The sequence below is a fragment of the Schistocerca serialis genome, chromosome 6 (genome assembly GCF_023864345.2).
Source record: "Schistocerca serialis cubense isolate TAMUIC-IGC-003099 chromosome 6, iqSchSeri2.2, whole genome shotgun sequence".
NCBI lineage: Eukaryota > Metazoa > Arthropoda > Insecta > Orthoptera > Acrididae > Schistocerca > Schistocerca serialis.
In genome coordinates, this window is record NC_064643.1 from 208,137,838 (window position 1) to 208,158,347 (window position 20,510).

Here is a 20,510-nt window from a genome sequence, read left to right on the forward strand (position 1 = left end):
ACCTACCAGCAAGCACTTGCCCACTGAAATGAATAAACCAGATCTCTTACACATATTTCAAGATACACAATGGTTACTGGAAAACAGCAGTAGAAATTTCCTAAAATGTGCCCAATGAGAAAATATTTAATCAACATTATTTTTGTTTCATTTCCATCCACCACTAAAAATTAATAACTTTGTACTTTATACATAGTTAAAAATATCCTTTTACTGCAAAGTAAAAGAATGAGAATGCAACTAACAGATTGCGGCTTTCTTGTAATTTGGTAAAATCTAACTTCCTTGTACAGAACAACGAAGAGACTACACCTGAAAACAGTGAATACGACATAAGGTTCCACCTGTTGGTGTGACGTTGAGCCCATATTGACAGTATGCATCCTTTTGGATGGATTACAAGCATTATGAAAATCAGTTCGTGCTGAAATACACATCAGTGTGCAGGAAACACACATCAGTGTGCAGTCACTCTATGATTTTTATGGAACCTTTGCAAGTAATATAAAAAATTGGACAGACTATTTAAGGATGGAAATACAGAAACTGAAGACATGCCCTGCACAGACTGTAAACATAAACTGTCATCATAGGCATGAACCTAGAGTGGTTTAATCAACTGACAGGGACAGACATACACTGACCAGAATGAAAATGCAGCATATAATAAATTGTGTGTAATTATCCATTTAGTCAAAGTGTAGCACTTTATCCTATATTTTAAGTGAGAGTATGTTACTGGTGCAGTATTGGTACTGCTTTGTGAGCAAACAACGAAGGCTGGATTGTTTATTGCTCTAGTCTTCATCGTGTTTTTTCTTTTTTTTCCCAGCACAACCTGAAAAACACATTACTGGATGTGAGGCAATAACGTTTTCCTGCTCTTGTAGCCCTTATTGTTGTCCCTTGTATTATTCCAATTTCAAACACAAATATTTGTGGGCTCTTTCTGTGATTATTGTAATCGGATTCTTGGAGTAAACATGCCATTAAACCCTGAAGATGCAGCAAAAGCTTTTGCTTCGGTGGAAGGTGGTCGTAGGATACATTATGTAGCAGAAATGCTGAGAATTACACCTTCCATGATTTCTAGAACTGAGAGATGATACAGGCCCAAAACTGTAGGCTATGCAAGGAAACCAAGATTAGGCCCAAGGAGACCAACATTGCAAGAGTTGGTCACTTCTTCCAACTTCAAGTTCTCCATCATGACACCACCACCATTGAATCACAAAATCAAACTACACTACATTCGAGGTGGTCAGTGTTAGTAACAGACTACCCTAAGAAGATAGGAAGAAGTCAATTTTCAATCCAGGAGATGGGCTACAGGCCCAAAACTTACCAGAGACCATCACACAGCTGGACTACATTTCATAAGGGAATATCGTGGGTGAGGAATACAATGATGGAAGCAAATGTTGTATGCTGGTGAGTCACAATTTGGCCTGCAATCACCTGATGGTAGAGAGAGGATGTAGGGAAAGCCCATCAAAAGGCATTCCCCTTGCATATCCACATCCAGGAAGCCTGTTCAGGGTGGTTCTCTGGTGGTGTGGGCAGCAATCAGTAGATTGCAAGAATAGATTTAGTCTTAATGGAACACTGGAGCCTTACAGAACATCGACATTTGGAGGTAATCCTACTGGGGAGTGTTGTGCCTTTCAGCCTATTTACTGGTGATGGTTTTACACTAGCGCATGACAAAGTATGTCCACATTGCGAGAATTGTGCAAGAGTTACTGGATGAAGCAGAGATTCATGCTATGGCTTGGCCTGCTCATAGCTCTGTTTTGAATCATACTGAGTACTTATGGGGCCAGCCCACACCATTCAGAGCCCCTATAGGACCTGCAGGAGGCCCTCCTGAAAGAATGAGAGATGATCCCTGAAAAGTACATTGCAGCATTAAACAGGAGCATGCCTGAAAGATTGGGTGATGCGATTACTGCCAGAGTGGTAATACACACTTTTGAAGATGTGAAGAGAGTTATCTGAAGGGAAGCACAGAAAAGCAAAATAAGGGTGCATTAAAAAATCCCCCAAGCTGTGACTATGCCATGTGTCCGCAATATCCTTTCTTCCAGCAGTGCTAGTTCTGCAAAGTTCGCAGGTGAGCTTCTGTGAAGTTTAGAAGGTAGGAGACGACGTACTGGCAGAAGGAAAGCTGTGAGAACGGAGTGAGAGTCATGCTTGCATAGCTCAGACAGTAGAGCACTTGCCCACGAAAGGCAGAGGTCCTCAGTTCGAGCCTTGGTCTGGCAGACAGTTTTAATCTGCCTGGAAGTTTCACATCAGCACATACTCTGCTCATTCAAGGGTGCATTAACTTCATTAGCTGTCTCAAAATTCACTTAAACTGTTAATCCATTCACGTTACTTCTGAACCTCTTGCTTAATATTTTATTTTATTTATTTTTTTTTTTTTTTCATCGTTAAGGGCCTGGATGGGAGCATAAAACTTTGTTTTACCATAAAATAGTAGATCAGTGTTATAAATGTGACTGTAATTTGAAATAAAACATGTAAAATAAATTTTTTGTAAGAAATTGAAGTGTTGTGTTTTTCATGCCAGTCAGTGTATTTCTGCAGTGAACTCCATAACCCAACAATTAATGAACACTCAGGATAGAATGAAGTTATTCTGTAACATGTTGATATCCCAAAATTCAACAGAGCGACAAATTAATTACATATCTTTAAACACAGAAAATCCTTGTTTATCCTGCCTGAAGTCCAGCTCTGCAACCTTCCAATAATGACTTGCTTGGCTTTTTCAAGGATCAGATGTGATAGAAGTAACAATCACAAAGCAGAGCTTGAAGTTTGTCAGACCCTCTTTGTGGATTCTAAACACTTTATAAGAGAAGGTATAAAACTTCAGAACAGTATAGCAATGACATCAAACCCAATGGAAATGTTATCAAATACTAACAAGGATATGCACTTCAGTGTTTTTTAAGTTTTTAATTCTCTGGTTTTCCGTTCTTTATTTAGGGACAGAGGGGAGATATATTACTGAAAATGTCTTTTGATTTTTTTAGATAATGGTACCACACATCCATTATCACTTTTAATTTACCAAATTTTTGGATGAATTCAGAGAGAACAGATCGAATTTTAGTTTTGTCTTAATAAATACTCAAAAAGTTGTGCCATTTTAAATAGATGTGTGTGGCTGGAGAAGGAGAGGGCGGAGACATGACGAACACGTCTATATTTTGAAAATAAAACCTGTAATACTGATTCCACAGTGTTTCTATGTTTTACTCTGCCATTTTTTGTAGATAAATGCTTTCATAATACTGATATGTAAATGCTTACAGATGACATAGCTCTGGACACAATGCCATCTTTTTCAATAAAATGACAGCCTTTCTACTTAAACATGTACAAAAATATGTGAAACAAAAAAGTTTCAATTTTTAGATTCTGTAAGACCAGATAAAATACATACAGCACACAACTACAACAAATTGAAACTAAAGCCATTTAAAGCAATCAAAGAACGGGTTTCCTACATTTGGCAAGACAAAAATTAACATGAGCATTTATCAGTTTTATGAGCATTATGTGTATGATGTAAAATTCAGTTACGACTGTTCTAGAACACAGTGTCAAACAACTGTTATTGTAATGTTCACACTTGTCACAATTCACGGAAGTGCAGACTGAACAATGTATTACAAATTTTTTGCTACACAAAAGAAAACAAAATGAACTGATATAAATAGAACTATCTTTCAGTCTCTAATCTTGCATGCTTACTATTACAAAGGTTACAAGTCTGCTTAGTGAACAATTGCAATGATATTTTACACAGAATGCTACTAGAGATCTAATTTTCTGGCACTGATTCAGTAAAAACATGCACATCACCCAACAACTCAACAGAGAAATCATTTTTTGAACTACCATCCGCAAGTAATACCTGTCTAAAACTTCCATTCAAACACATTTCCAACATTTTATTTCACACTGCGATACTTTCAAAGAAATAAATCAAACAATATTCAACAGTATAATAATAATAATTATTTCAGGTACACATACTATATAACAAACACAAGTTTCACTAACCATTCCACCATATAAAGGAAATTTACAAATGAAGAAGCGTTCTAATATCTGCTCACAATTTTAAATAATTACAAGCAATATATATACACATAAATATCTACTTCTTATTGACTGTTGAACTGACATAATATTCTTCAGAAACAAATGGATGTTCTTGCATATGTATGAGGCGAGAGAAACGAGGAAAGAGAAGCGAAATTAAGGACAAGCAAGTCTACATGGAAACTTTGACACAAGGTATCAAAATGTTAACAAAGATGAAAGAAGGGCATAACATGTGTTATGTTTGCAAGTTCGACAAAGAGTGTTTTTATTAAAATACATCTTCTATACACCATGAGCTGCACTAGAAATGTTTTATTTGTCAAAACTGGATCCGGATACAGAAGAACAAACAATTCTATGTGCATAGATTTCTACGAAACAATAACTGTACATATTTAGCAGTAATATAAGTATATTTACATTATGCACTTCTATAGCAATGACATGCTTGGATCTGAAATACGTCCTATAACACAGTACACAGTTCCACTGTATCAAATGCCACTGAATATGGATTAGGAACCCAAAAAGCAGTTTGGGTAAACATAAATATCTAGTGCAGCTCATGATATATAGAAAATGTCTTTTAAAAAATATCTGAAAGCTGCTGAGCACCAAGTATTCAAGATTTTTAAAGATTATTTTGGAATTCATCACAGGTATTACTGTAAACCCATCACTAAAATTAATACATAACTCACAATTGCAGTTACAATCAATGCATTGCATGAAATGTCCCTCACTGCTGCAACTGGAAGCAATCCAGACTTGAGAATGAACTAAACTAATCTCATATGCTTCCATGATCACAAAACCCTTATGTCAACAGGTTATGGTGACAGAATCATGACCTAATAATTTTTCACTTGTCAAATTTACCACAGAAGTAGCACAAAAACATTATTTTGGATACTGGTAAGTATCAACAAAATATTAGAAAACTAAAAACCTGCCTCGATTGCGAAAAATCACCTAGTGTTAAGTGTTAACCCAGGTTTCGGCGTAGATAACTACACCTTCTTCAGAACAACAATAACACCCACAAGTGCCTAAGAACAAACCGTCTGAAGAAGGTGTAGTTATCTACGCCAAAACCTGAGTTAACACTCAACACTAGGTGCTTTTATCGCAATCGGGGCAGGTTTTTACTTTTTTAATATATTTACCAAAGATTGCTGACGCACTGCGATGTTGAAGGTTATCAACAAAATACCCAAGTTATCACAATTATAATGCAATGTATGCTCTCCTTATTTGAAATAGTGTGGCCTATAGACAGAAAATACATCAAAGCCAATGAAAAATTGTATTATGCACATGCACCCATGTGCGGATGCACACCTGTGTGCGCGCGAGCCAACACACACACACACACACACACACACACACACACACACACACACACACACACACACACACACACAGAGAGAGAGAGAGAGAGAGAGAGAGAGAGAGAGAGAGAGAGAGAGAGTTTTAGAATTTTATGAAGACACAAAGTGGAATGCTCAGAAAGAAATGAAGATCATATGAGACTCAAAAGGAAACAGCACATCCTTTCTTCTTCTTCAGTACAGAAGTGTCCCTATATCATTCTCATTTTTAGGGAAAAACTCTTAGTACTGCTGACAGACACATATAAAAGTAGAAGAAACTAACTAGTGCTGAAAGCTGGGGGACTTTCTTGTATTTTTATCCATCTGTCTATAGTGCTACGATATTTGCCTCCTCGTTGTAAATACCGCCCAACAATTCTGTCTCTTATCCAAGTGAATTTACCTAAGAGAAACAATTATAAACACACAAAAAAATTCAGGCATGTCTCAGAAAGTATGATGAAACAATCATCATTCATAAAATACATAAATGAATAAATAATATAGCTAGACCTCAGAGAATGTTTGTACAAATTGCTCCTTTTTCCAAATGAGTAGCTATCAATACATTTACACAATGAGGACTACAAAAAATCAGTACTTACTGCTGGCAGCTAAATAAAGAAAGTAAATGCAATACAGAGCACACAGGCAAGGAAAGTTTAGATACCATGTAACAATACCAGAGAAGGAAAGTTGCTACTCACCATATAGCAAGGATGCTGAGTCGCGATATGCACAACAAAAAGATTCACACAATTATCTATCTGAATCTAACTGTGTGAATCTTTTTTTTGTGCCTATCATGACTCAGCATCTCCGCTATATGGTTAGTAGCAACTTTCCTTCTCTGTTATTGTTACATTCCATCCCGGATTTTCCAAAGTTTAGATACTGTTGCATGCCACTAGTAATTACAGTAGTCACGAATAACATGCAACATAAACATACAGGTAGAAATCAGAGGTTACAGAGAATTGTTTTCCCTACATACTTTCTGTCTGTGGAATGGACAGAGAACCAAATGAGACTAGTACCCCATTCCATTCACCTCAGTATCGTTCTCAGATAGATAATTTACTTGTCAAATGTGATGAAGATAATGGAAATGCATAGAATCAAAAAGGTACAGATACATTAAAAAGTGAAGACTGAATTACTGAATAAACATTCAGTTGCAACCAACTGGTATCACATTTACGAAACTGCTGAAATGAGTATTAGATGTCTAACTTACATACAAAAAGCACTGGAAACACTGTGAACACAAATGGAAGACTTGAGTGTTCAATTGTGTGTTGTACAGTAAAATGCAAATAAGAAGTTCTATTAAGAAAAGTAATAAGAATGAAAGTTTATGCACAAATTATGGAAAACTGAAAATTTCAATAAATGTAAATATTCATAAGCCAAAGGTATTGCACTCTTTCCTGGTTTACACAAAACTCCCCCCCACCCCCCACCCCCCCTTCTGTTCACATTATTGTAAAGAAAATAATATTTATCTTCTGTTACAGACTACATAATGGAATATGTGATACCAATAATAGTATAACTTACACAGTACTGTTCACCAAAGTCCAGACAAAACTCACGAACTATGTCAACTGTCAAGAAGAGGGGCACATGCAAGTAAATTAAATTGAATTGGTTATGTAAAGTTAAATGCAACTGGATCTTAAACACAAATCACACTACTGTTTATATTACATGATGTGATGGCAGTGCATCCTGAATTGTAGTGCCTTATAATACACACTTAATTCTGACATTAATTTATATTGTTACAATAATACATATACAATACCTGTAGCAGATATACTATATAGCAGATATACTATACATAAAATTTGAATTTTGGCAACAAAACTGGTCAATACATTATATATAATCACAAATACATTATTTACAAATTACAAATATTTTTCAAACACTCAATTCTTCTACATGAATATGCTAAAACAACGTAAGCAGACAATTTTATCAAGCACTTCACAACACAAAAAACTTTCTGTATAGTTTAAGATTTGTAGGAAGGGAAACAGAAAGAGTTAAAATACACTTAAATTACATTTTATTCAATGCTTATTTCCCTTAAATACGAAAACATTCAATTTTGTAGCATTTAATTACTTAATTCTGTAGCATTTAATTTTATCATAATCATTACAGATCATATTTAAGTAGTTAAGGGCATATGTAAGCAGACTATCAGCTTTATGTTGTATGTTGATGGAAATGAATATCTGCCAATAGACTGCATCTAGTCAGTTAGCATTTACTTCCTAATAAAATTAATGCAAAGCTACAGTGAAAAAAGAATAATGACACTCTTTCTGAGAATGAGACGAGTGAGACTATAAAATCAGATCTCAGTAATTCTTCATACTGACAGGGGCCATAACCTACGTGGTCACTGAATGGATTGCACAAATGATATGTGGAAGGCAACAGTATGCATGTATGCTTATAATGTTCTTTTCAAGCCATGAAACAAATATTGTGACAAACTAATTATGAAAATTACACAATTTAGTGAAATGTGAGTTTATGGGAGACGGGAGACATGTAATAAAGATAATAAACACTTAAATAATGGCAATGTAGTCACTGCAGTTAAATGTGTTTAAAAATTCAGAGAAGGAAAAGTCTACTGTTGACAAATGAAGTATGAAAGATATAAGGAGCAGCCAGTAGCCAACTGCAAGATAGATTCAACAAATGGCTGTCAACTAACTGGTATATATGAGTTCTTAATCTCTACCTATAATGCTGCTGTGCCAATGTTCTTATTAATCTTCAGTTTGAACTAGTATAAGGCAGAGACTGCCTTCTTTCAGATAAAGTTCAACTCTCCCATAAGATGATGTACACAAGCTGACACTGACTCAAGAGTTGAACTAACTTAAATCATAAGGAAGTGTCACATGCGAAACAAAACTGATTATCAGCAACTCTCTCCACAATCTTCCTCCTCACACAATGAAAAAGGAAAAAATGGAAAAAGGGAGCAGGGACTAAAGGAAACAACAGGAAGAACTTTCTAAGTAATGGACTTTAAAATTAAGCCCTCATTTATATACAGTATTAATATAAATTGGCACACAACAATTAATCTATTAGGTGCTGCAAAAATTATAGTTTTCATTCACTCCCACTATCTCTTATTAAAATATTTTTATTTTCATTAGGCTTATGCACTGCAGTTTGACACTGTTAGATTTTAAAACCTGATGTTAAAAATTTGAACATTCAATTACTTTTGGAAACAGCTGTTACCCAGACAGTAATTATACTGAAATATTTTCAATACACAAAGAAATCCTTCTAGATGACAGTCTTATAAATGGGATTATCTACTGTCAATAGTTCCCATGGACAATGTGCTACATATTGGTCCACTGTTCAGTGGTGAAAAACTTCATAACATTACACATTAATCGTTGATGAAAGTCAGCAAATCGTTATAAAACAATCATGAAACTGAGATTCTCATTATGAGTGATGTAGTAGAAGTAAAAATATATACATATAATTTACATAGTTATTCAACCACCATCATGAATAATGAGTTCAGTGCCTGATGTCTTGCTTCTTGTTACTTAAATTAATAGCAAAACATCTACTAATTTATGTTATTCATGATATCATCAGAATGCTACATTAAAATAAATTGTAAATAAATTATGTGATTGCACTTGCACTGTAAAATACAATATATGTATCTCTTGCCACAATCTTCCGAGAATAAAATCAGTTTCCAGAGCATCTTTCAGAAACTCATATGATTCACAGCACAATTTAGATAAGTAGATTACATTAACAGAGGTATAATACAGATTTGCCATAGACATACAAAGAGATTCATTATTGCACACAACACTTTTCTTACACGCACACAGCAGATAAAAGCTACATATTTACATCTGCAAGGAAACACTCTTTAACAATATCGGTCCTACAAATGGCTATGTCACTGAGAACACTTAAGTAGAGAGTCAGTGCACCTGAGATACAAGATCAACAAAAAATTTTGCATTGTTTTACCACATGACATTACCAGCTTTCACCTTTTTATATTTGTGTGACAAAATTTATACCTCCATACAAAAACTTCTACAATTTGTGCTCCTCTCAACAGTAACACTAACAGTAACTCTTCATTAATTCACAAGGTACAAAGCACAAAATAATGTATTCAGTCTTTGTAACATCATTAACTCCTACATCTGTAACCCAGTGTGACTGACCTACCATTTTTAATTTACTTCAGGACCAATGTTTTAAAAATGTGTTTCATTCAACAGATACAAAATGAAATAGAAATTCAAGTATCATTTCATTTTCACTGACCCTTAAAAAAAATCTTACTTGCAAGAATGAATGAGATTTTGTAACCCTGAATGCCCTATTGATACAGTATAGGGCACAAATACCAAAATAACAATCCATCTTAAACATTCACACAATAAGTACACAGTAGAAACTTACAATGTGGATATACAATATCCAAGACAATATAATCAGTGCTGCAACACATCAAGTCATTTTCCTTTACCAGCAAGGACAATTAACCTTATCCAGCAGTGACCTCAAGACAAACAATCCACAGCTTTGTGTTGGCCACACTGAAAGAAATAACAAAAGTACTACTGAAGTCTTGGTACCAGTGAGCAAGAATATAAAAACAGACAGTTATGTGCACAATGATGATCACTAGTAAATCCCATTATTAAGCAGTACTTGAGGCACTTGATGATCCACTTATTACACCAAACAACACATGACTGTTTCTTTTGAAAACTCCCATTTCTTCATCAGGCCACAGTGACTCACCCAACAAAGTTGACAAATTATGACAGAGCTTCTGGTAATTCTGCTGAAGCACTTCTTGATATTGCAGCTGGTCCTGGGTAATTAATTTGCTGTTTATTTGGAGAGCTGTATAACATATTTTTACAAAATCCCTGGAACCAAAGAGTCTTAATCAGAAATGTTTACAAGAAATGGTACAGTCAATCAGTAGCAAATAAGGGAATGATGACTACAAGCTAATACCAATGTGTTTCAACATGCAAAAACAGATCTTTACTTTAAGAGTGTAAAAAATGAAATCTGTAAGGTACGATGCACAACAATGCACAGCTGAAGTTTTCTTGTTTTGCTCTCCTCCATAAATCCTGGAGAAGAACAGCACTTATGACACCTGTGCCTTCCAGTCTTCCACTAATCTAACACAATGACAGTCAACAGTTGTAATTTATCTTAGCCAAATGTGGCGTTAGTATTTCTTTACCACGTGTAAGACATTTCTCTATTTACCTTACTATATATATACTGAACTTCATGGTATCCTCTATTTGGACATGTAAATCATCAACATGTACTATTCTATAATCATTATTCACAAAATCTATATCAGAGAAGAAGAAAAAAGTCCACAACATACATTATCTCCTGAACAAAAACTATCACACTAACTGGACATACCTAGAAATCGTAACACCAAAGCAAAATCAGTTACCGCAGAATTTATGGAAAGGATAGGGTGCTGCTCACCACACAGAGAAGGCACTGACTCACAGACAGGCAAAATGAAAAAGATGGCTAAAATATTAGCCTTCAAACAAAATACTTCTTCCATAAGCACGACACACACACACACACACACACACACACACACACACACACACACATAATAACTGTCTCCAGGCACTAGAGCCTGACTGTAGTCGGGAGACCATGGTCACATCTATGTGGGTTGTGTTTGTGTGAATATGTGTGTTTCCTATTTTGGTTCAAATGGCTCTAAGCACTATGGGACTTAACATCTGAGGTCATCAGTCCCCTAGACTTATAACTACTTAAACCTAAATAACCTAAGGGCATTACACGCATCCATGCCCGAGGCAGGATTCGAACCTGTGACCATAGGAGCAGCGCGGTTCCAGACTGAAGTGCCTAGAACTGCTCGGTCACAGTGACTGGCTCATATTTTGGAAGAAGATCTTTGCCTGAAAGCTTAATATTTTAGCAATCTTTTTCACTGTGCCTATCTGCAACTCAAAGCTTCCTCCATGTTGTGGGTAGCAATCTATACTCATCATGTTGTTGTTATTCCATCCAGGACTTTTCATTGCTTGTCACTGCAGAATTTGTTTCACAAGGCACGCATTGATTAACTGGTGCTCTTGTCTCTACACATTCATCGTAGCTTCTCTTCCTCCATATTCACTTTCTCCTTGTGTAACATTCCATATAAACTATGTGATCAAAAGTATCTGGACACCTGGCTGAAAATGACATAGAAGTTTGTGGCGCCCTCCACCGGTAATGCTGGAATTCAATATGGTGTTGGCCCATCCTTAGCCTTGATGACAACTTCCACTCTCAGGCATATCGCCCATTTAGGATCAGACAGATGTAACTACATTTTTGTCACTTTTGAGTTGCTAGTACCATAAGGCACACAAAATCAAGACCTACGTTACGATCAAACAAGCGTAACTCTATCTTATGTGGTTTCCGTTTTAGTTGTCGACGTATCTACATTTTACGAAAAACAGTAAGAATCAGACAGACGGAAGAGCTGATCTGTTTTTAGACCACTGGACACAGTTTTAATTTGTGAAACGGAACAGCTCTTACATTTCTCTGATCCTAACAGAACCTTTAGAAGTTGCTTTTCCCGCCACTTCTCTTTAGAAGCATTGTCACCATCGCTCTATGACAACAATGAAATGCTACTTCCTGGCAAGGAAGATAAATATTGTTTCAGTTGTGAATGGGCTTACAAGCAAGTAGGAGCACTATGGAGTCCAGAGGAAGAAGGATGGTTCAAATGTGGAGGAGAAGGAACAGAATTTGATGGTATCTAGTAAGTATTAGAATCCGTTTCTTAGTGTATATATTTCAGTAGTAAGTACTATAATCAGCTGTTGTCATTATTATTATTATTATTATTATTATTTATATTCATAGCTGAGGAAGAACGTGATGTGGAGATGTCAGGACATTCACTGGTTTCAGATACAGATTATGATCCTACCCTAAGTGAAAATAATGATGGGTTTTATGAATTCTCCATCAAAGACTGATAATAAATTTCCTGGAAAACAGTTTTCTTGTTTATAGTACTCACTGGAGGCACTGACACACATTCCCATAACTTGTTCCATGTAATCTGTATTTATAAAGACATTATTAACACAACTGCAGTAATTTTTAATATGATGATATCACTTAAAGCTGCATATTATTTGTTTGACGTTCATATGTCATACAGCAGCAGCCATTAAGTTAAGGATTTGACAAACGTAACTGCATGCATAATTTCATTAAATATTTCATTAGTGTCCTTCGAGTGACTATAATATGTAACACCTAGTAGCAAACAACAGTCAATGAAGTATACTTTTTATTTACCATAGAATAGTTTGTGAAAAACTATAATAAAGTACTCAGTTTTTTGGACAAAACCTTTAAATCGAATTATCTCAAGCACCGTTTTTGTAGTTACGTTTCTTTGATCCTAAATGGGCGATATGTTCAATCAAGTGCTGGAAGGTTTCTTGGGGAATGGCAGCCCATTCTTCATGGAGTGCTACACTGAGGAGAAGTATCAATATCAGTCGGTGAGGCCTGGCATGAAGTCAGCGTTCCAAAACATCCTACAGGTGTTCTATAGAATTCGGTCAGGACTCTTGTGCAGGCCAGTCCATTACAGGCATGTTATTGTCATGTAACCACTGCACCACAGGCTGTGCTTTATCAACAAGTGCTCAAGAGTGCTGAAAGATGCAATCACCATCCCTGAATTGCTCTTCAACAGTGGGAAGCAAGAAGGTGCTTAAAACATCAATGTAGGCCTGTGCTGTGATACTGCCATGCAAAACAACAAGGGGTGCAAGCCCCCTCCATGAAAAACATGACCACACCATAACACCACCACCTCCGAATTTTACTGTTGGCACTACACATGCTGGCAGATGATGTTCATGGGGCATTCGCCATACCCAAACCCGGTAATCAGATCACCACACTGTGTACTGTGATTCGTCACTCCTCACAACGTTTTCCCACTGTTCAATCGTCCAATGTTTATGCTCCTTACATCAAGCAAAGCGTCTTTTGGCATTTATTGGCATGATGTGTGGCTTATGATCAGCCACTCGACTATGAAATCCAAGTTTTCCCATCTCCCGCCTAACTCTCATAGTATTTACATTGGATTCTGATGCAGTTTGTAATTCCTGTGTGATGGTCTGAATAGATGTCTGCCTATTACACATTACGACTCTCTTCAACTGTCGGCAGTCTCTGTCAGTCAACAGACAAGGTCGGCCTGTGCGCTTTTGTGCTTTGTACCTGGCAGAAGCTGGCAGCACAATGCACATATATTTTTGGGGGTGTCCAGATACTTTTGATCACATAGTGTAGTATAAGTTCTTGCTTTTCATATTTTATCTCCTATAGGTTGCTCTTTTCATATCTTATCTTTTTATGTCACCAGTAAAGGTTCCATTTTCATTCTCATTTTCTCCTTACTTCTTTCCCTGGTTCCTTTTGTGACTGGTCTCTCTCTCTCTTTCCTGTACTTTGTTGGATGTTTTTCTCTTCCAAGAAGAAAATTTTGCTCGTTCCTGTCATACGCTTTGAGAGTGGAAGCATAGGGAAGACTTCTTTTTGTCTTACGCAGTACACAAGCATACAACAGTGAAACCCTGTTTCATGAAAACAGAGGAAATCTATAATGACAAGACTATCAGAACAAAGCATGCAATAGGGGTAAATGGGAAAAGTAGCCAATTTGAAATGACCTGTATGTAGCTTCGAAATTGTGGTTGTCTATAAAAACCTGCCGTGGAAGCTCATGGAATGTTGGAACAGCCGTAGATAAAGACGTATCTCTAAAATCAACACATTTCACTGGACAGAACAGTTTAGCAATATTTTTCAGCTTTGAAATAATGTGGTATAGACACTGAACCACTGAAGTGAACTGTATCCATATGTTTGGCATTAAAAATGATAATGCATATCCATATTTTTGCTAGTGAGACCAAATTTCAAAAGAGCACTGAATACACAATATATGATTCATAGAGACCTGATTACATCTGAAAGACTATCAATACGAACAATGTAGGAAAAAGACACATTGCTACTCACCATAAAGAAGACACATCAGGTTGCACGCAGGCACAAATAAAAGACACTTACATAAAGTTTCAGCCCCAGCCTTCAACAGTAACACACACACACACACACACACACACACACACACACACACACACACACAAAAGAGAGACACAAGCACACCTCAAGCACACATGACCAGCAACTCCAGCATCTCGGGCCAAAATTGGCAAATATTTTCAGTAATAATAATGGAAATTCCTGTATGAAGCAGTAGGTAAAATAAGGGAAAGACTACCACTCACCTATAACAGATCAATAAGCAGAGCACAGAAAAATTTAACACAAAACGGCATTCACACTAGCTTTCCAACACTATCTCTTTTTCTAGCAAAAGTGCACACTACGAGCCTTGCTGTGGTCATGGGACTGAGTATTTGGTTGTCTGTGTGGTTATGTGTGCACTTTCGTCAGAAAAAGAGCTAGTACTTGCAAGCTAGCATAATTGCTGTTTTCCGTTACGTATTTCTGTGCTCCATGCATCAATCCACTATGGATGAATGGTTATATTTCCCGAACATTTTACAATGAGGTGACAGAAGTCATGGGATTGAGACATACACAAACACAGATGGTGGTAGTACTGCGTACACAAGGTACAAAAGAGCAGTGCATTGGTGGAGCTGTCACTTGTATTCAGGTGATTCACGTGAAACGGTTACCAACATGATTATGGCCACACAACGGGAATTAACAGACTCTAAACATGGTATAGTAGTTCGAGCTTCCATTTCGGAAATCATTAGGGAATTAAGTATTCTGAGATACCCAGTGTCCAGAGTGTGACGAGAATACACATTGCAGGCATTACTTTTCACCATGGACAATGCAGCTACCAAAGGCCTTCACTTATGGACCAATAGCAGAGGCATTTGTATAGAATTGTCAATGCTAACAGATGAGAAACACTGTGTAAAATAACTGCAGAAATCAATACGGTACATACAATGAATGTATCTGTTATGAGAAAGTGGTGAAATTTGGCATTAACGGGCTATGGTAGCAGATGAGCGATGCATGGCCTTTGCTAACAGCACACGACATTACCTGCAGCACCTCTACTGGATTTTCATACTGGTTTCAGAGCAAACTAGTTCCATTCTCAACACAAACAAACTATTCATTTGGGGTTCTACAAGTAGCACACAAATGTCAGATGAAAGTAATATCTCATCAGTCAACAATAATATCAAAAGGATAGTTCCTACTCGATATATAGCAGAGATGCTGAGTCGCAAAAAGGTGTGTGTGTGTGTGTGTGTGTGTGTGTGTGTGTGTGTGTGTGTGTGTGGGCACGCGCGCATGCTACTGTTTATTTTTGACAAAGGCCTTGTTAAGACAAAGGCCTTGTTAACCAAAAGCTAACTTTCTGACAGTCCTTTTGTAATATCTTTCTGCGACTCAGCATTTCCACAATCTGGAGAGCAGTAACTATCCTTTTCACGATATTGTTACATTCCATCCTGGATTTTCCATTGTTTAATATCCCATCAGTGATCACAAAAAAGAGTACATCCATCCCCAAGGAAATAAAAAAGGAAACAATGGAAGCAAATTCCAAAATACATTACCAACTACCAACTGACTAGATGTTTCTCCAGTCAACTGGTAGTTGATGGCTGGAGACACAACATCGTTGTTACAGGTATTCTGTGAAAACCAGTTCACAGGTGCTGGCCACTCATAGAATTGTGTATATGATTTGGCATTTTCTCTTATCCATGCTTTCATGGTCACACTGCCAGTTTTAGCTGGCTGAACTACTGTTCTAAATACAACATAAAAAATTCTATATACAGTGAGACTGCAGACTTCTGGAATTTTATGGCTTGATAATGCTTCTCATTTAATTTCATGATATGCCCCGGAGAAACTACTTCAGATATTACAAATTACTTTTGTCCATCACAAAGTGATCAGAATAGTGAAACTGCACCTAGTAACATTGCCTGAAAATGTTTTTCTGCATAATTTCTCTCATAATACAACAAATTGTCCAATTTTCTCAGGTAAACCGCACAATGCATGGGTCCATATCCTGACTAAGTATTTGAAGATTTGAAAAGAGAGCTGACATTTTTGTATCAACTACATGACTTATTTATTTACATATATATGCAGAACAGATACCATCTTCATATATATATAAGGCTCACCGGCCATTTGACCATCATCTTCTCTGCGGATGCAGAAACAGTGCACGAACTCTTATGGGGAAAAAAGCAGTGAGTAATGAGTATAATGGGCAGGGGCACTATGAATTTAGTGTGAGACAATAAGTTGGGAATGCGGGTCTCACGGGAGGCGTCCCAGAGATAAGTCCCTGCAGTTGCACTATCCTCTGTGTCCTAGGTGGCTCAGATGGATAGAGCGTCTGACAAGTAAGCACGAGATACCAGGTACAAGTCACGGTTGGGGCACACATTTTCAACTGTACCCGTTGACTTATATCAATGCCTGTATGCAGCTAGGGGTATACATTTCACTGTAACTTATTTATTTCACTCTGGTAGCAGACCAAAGTGTTGAAAAAGTTTTGTGCCCTTGCATTTACTTTATATTCTCTAAACTTCCTAGTTTTCAGAGACGCACACACATTTACTATTTGTTTTTCATCGCTTTGTGCATTCTTATACGAGGGCGGTTCAGAAAGTAACCTCCGATTGGTCACAGTGCGGGTTGTGGGGGGAGTAGCGACGCCATCTGTGCGTTCACGCACTCAACAGGTCAGTCGGCATCAAGCCGTGGTCGAGTGAACATCGTACCTGCGCTAGTTTAGTTTTTGTGGCAGTTTGAAATGTGTGCTGCAATAGAAAACCCCGCCAAATGTGAAGTGCTTGCTGTCATAAGGTTTTTTACAGCCAAAGGATATTCTGCAGCAGCTATTCATCATGAGCTTTGTGCCGTGTACGGACCAAGAGTTATGAGTGAAGGAGTTGTCCGTGAATGGGTACGTTTATTTAAAAGTGGACGAGAAAACATTCATGATGAAGAGAGGAGTGGTAGACCATCATTGGTGACTGACGAACTCGTTCAGACAGTTGATGCAAAAGTTCGTGAAAATCGACGTTTCTCAATGTCGGAGTTGTCTACTGGTTTTCCACAGATTTCTAAGACTCTCTTGTACGAGATAGTGACAGCAAGATTGGGTTACCGTAAGTTCTGTGCACGATGGGTGCCCAAAATTCTTACCGACCACCACAAAACTCAAAGAATGGCCTCTGCATTAGACTTTCTGTCACGTTATGAGGACGAAGGAGAACCATTGTTAAACAGAATCGTGACCGGTGACGAAACCTGGATTAAGTACGTGAACCCTGAGACAAAAGAACAATCAAAGATGTGGGCACATTCAAATTCGCCTACCAAACCAAGAAAAGCCTCGCAAGATTTTTCTGCCAGACAACTGATGGCAACGGTGTTTTGGGATGCCAAAGGGGTGTTGTTGGTTGAATTCATGGAACGTGGTACGACCATTAATCAAGACGTGTACTGTGAAACAATAAAAACGGGCTATACAGAACAAACACCGTGGTATGCTGACTTCCGGTATCATTTTTTTGCACGATAACGCCCGTCCTCACTCTGCTCGCAGAACAACGGCCCTTCTTGAGTCCTTCAAGTGGGACGTTATCAACCATCCACCTTACAGCCCAGACCTGGCGCCAAGTGATTATCACCTCTTCATGCATTTGAAGAAATGGCTCGGGTCACAGCGGTTTGATGACGACGAAGAGCTCAAAGATGCGGTCACAGGCTGGCTCCAGGCACAAGCGGGTGATTTTTATGCAGAAGGAATTTCAAAGCTTGTGAAGAGATACGATAAGTGCCTCAATCGCTATGGAGACTATGTAGAAAAATAATGCAAAGATGTAGTTGTAAGATGTATATATTAAAACATTTTTATTTAACTTGGTGTATTTTTTTAAATCAACCGGAGGTTACTTTCTGAACGGCCCTCGTACTTAAGTCAATCATCGTAAAGGATGCTAGCTAGTTCAGTCAAGTAAATAAATAAATAATTTGACACAGAAATGTTATTTCTCTCTGCAAATATTGAAGTATCTCAACAATTTACATTGATATTTTTGTTTGTTTCTTGATTAATAATGTTCCAAACTATTTTTAGTTTATTGCTGGAGTGATTTAATTTTTGAGCACACATTTTGATTTTTTAAAAATAGATTGGAGGATTTTAAAATATTGGCAGTATTGGATTTTCAACTCTAGAATGCAGCTTTTTCTTTGAAGGAGAAAAAGCTGTCTTTTCTTAGCACGATATACTGTAATCCCAGGAGTTATTCATATCTCGTCTAGATCCTGTTCATTTTATACAAATTTGTTTCAGCAGAAAATAAGACTCACAATGTTATAGGAACATGTTTCTGTCGTATCGGCTGCCGCACAGCAGCCATCAACTCGGCGCGGCGTGCTACAACATGCACGGCACACAGTGAGTACCGCTGGCGCTGCACACGATGTCAACAACTGGCGCAAGTGAACGCGTCGTTGCAGGGTTAGCGGCAGCGTACACACCACTATCGATACGGATTACCCCGGTGGCGCTGCCCTTGCCACCAGAGTGAGCAACCGTATAAGGGCGCCATCTTCCAACACACTGATTGGCCGGACCTGCGGATTTAAGCGAGCTCCCTCAGCCCTTTTAACCAGTTCAATCTTCGCCGATGACTGTGTTACTACCCGGCTGCTGGATTCACGACGACCGAACCGTACTGTGGCCTCCCAGGCTGGAAACGTGCAACGCGTCTGTATCGACTGGTTGGCAGTGGTATTGACTTGTATTCTCTACTAGTGACTCTGATTTCTCCTTGGCGCTACAGCCAGCGAAGTGTTGTGTAGTCGAACTTCAGTTTTGTTTTGAGTGACAGTAGGTCATATAAATTTTGTTATCACGGGATATTTGTTGTGTTATAGTGCGGACATAACAGTTTCGTAGGGAGTTAAAATTTCTGTTTACACTGTCCCTTCCCAGCAACTGTCTTGTAATTTCTCTTTTTTTCCTATGATAAGAACCTAACTGCTCAGCTAATCTTGCTATTAACATTTGACCACCACAGCCAGATAAACCAATATTAAACCATTTAAATCACTGAAGGTTGCTATATCTAAAAACAAATTGTTAATGACTATTGCACTATGTCATTCAATCCTTGCAGGGACTTTTACTGTGTAAAATAATCCAAAGCTGGGCAGTTCTAAATGTCCTCAATATCTACTATCTGATAGAAAATCAACTTTTATGTCTCCTCAAACAATGACCTCTCAGTTAAATCAACATAATCATATTGAAACTCTCTCTAGCTGTGACTTTTCATGCTTTCCCAATGGATCTGTTGCAAATACACTTCTCGGGCTTGTCTCCGCCATATGGTGATTAGCAACTATCACTTTCATAAGCTTGTGTTTTTCCTTGTCCACTATGGTGGAACTGTAAACAGAGTTTGGCCAACATAATATTCATCAATCTGAAGGGCCATATGGTGAGTAGCAACTATCACTTTCATAAGCTTGTGTTATTCCTTATCCACTATGGTGGAACTGCATATAGAGAGTTGGCCAACATAATATTCAGGCCAGGGATTTAATTCCACTTTTTCCATATATAGCAACTCACTCTTTCCTCTTCCTAGTTCTACACTGCAACAGCCTAGTCCAACAAAAAACTACTATTTTGTGAATAACCTAAATGTGGAATGATGTTGGCCACTTCTGGAGATGCAGCGAATGGCGAAAAATAACAGATCATCTTAAAACTTCTATACTGATTTGGCAGTAGCATGTACAGAGCTAACA

The 20,510-nt window shown here is 37.6% G+C and overlaps 1 protein-coding gene across 1 annotated transcript in view; it reads right to left on the reverse strand.

Moving 5' to 3' along the window:
* Positions 1 to 7,600: 7,600 nt before the first annotated feature.
* LOC126483634 (dedicator of cytokinesis protein 9) overlaps positions 7,601 to 20,510 on the reverse strand; it is a 344,753-nt gene continuing 331,843 nt past the window's right edge. Inside the window, exon 36 of the mRNA XM_050106687.1 lies at positions 7,601 to 10,465. Coding sequence (XP_049962644.1) covers positions 10,231 to 10,465 — 235 coding nt within the window. The 3' untranslated portion in view covers positions 7,601 to 10,230. The remainder of the gene's footprint in view (positions 10,466 to 20,510) is intronic.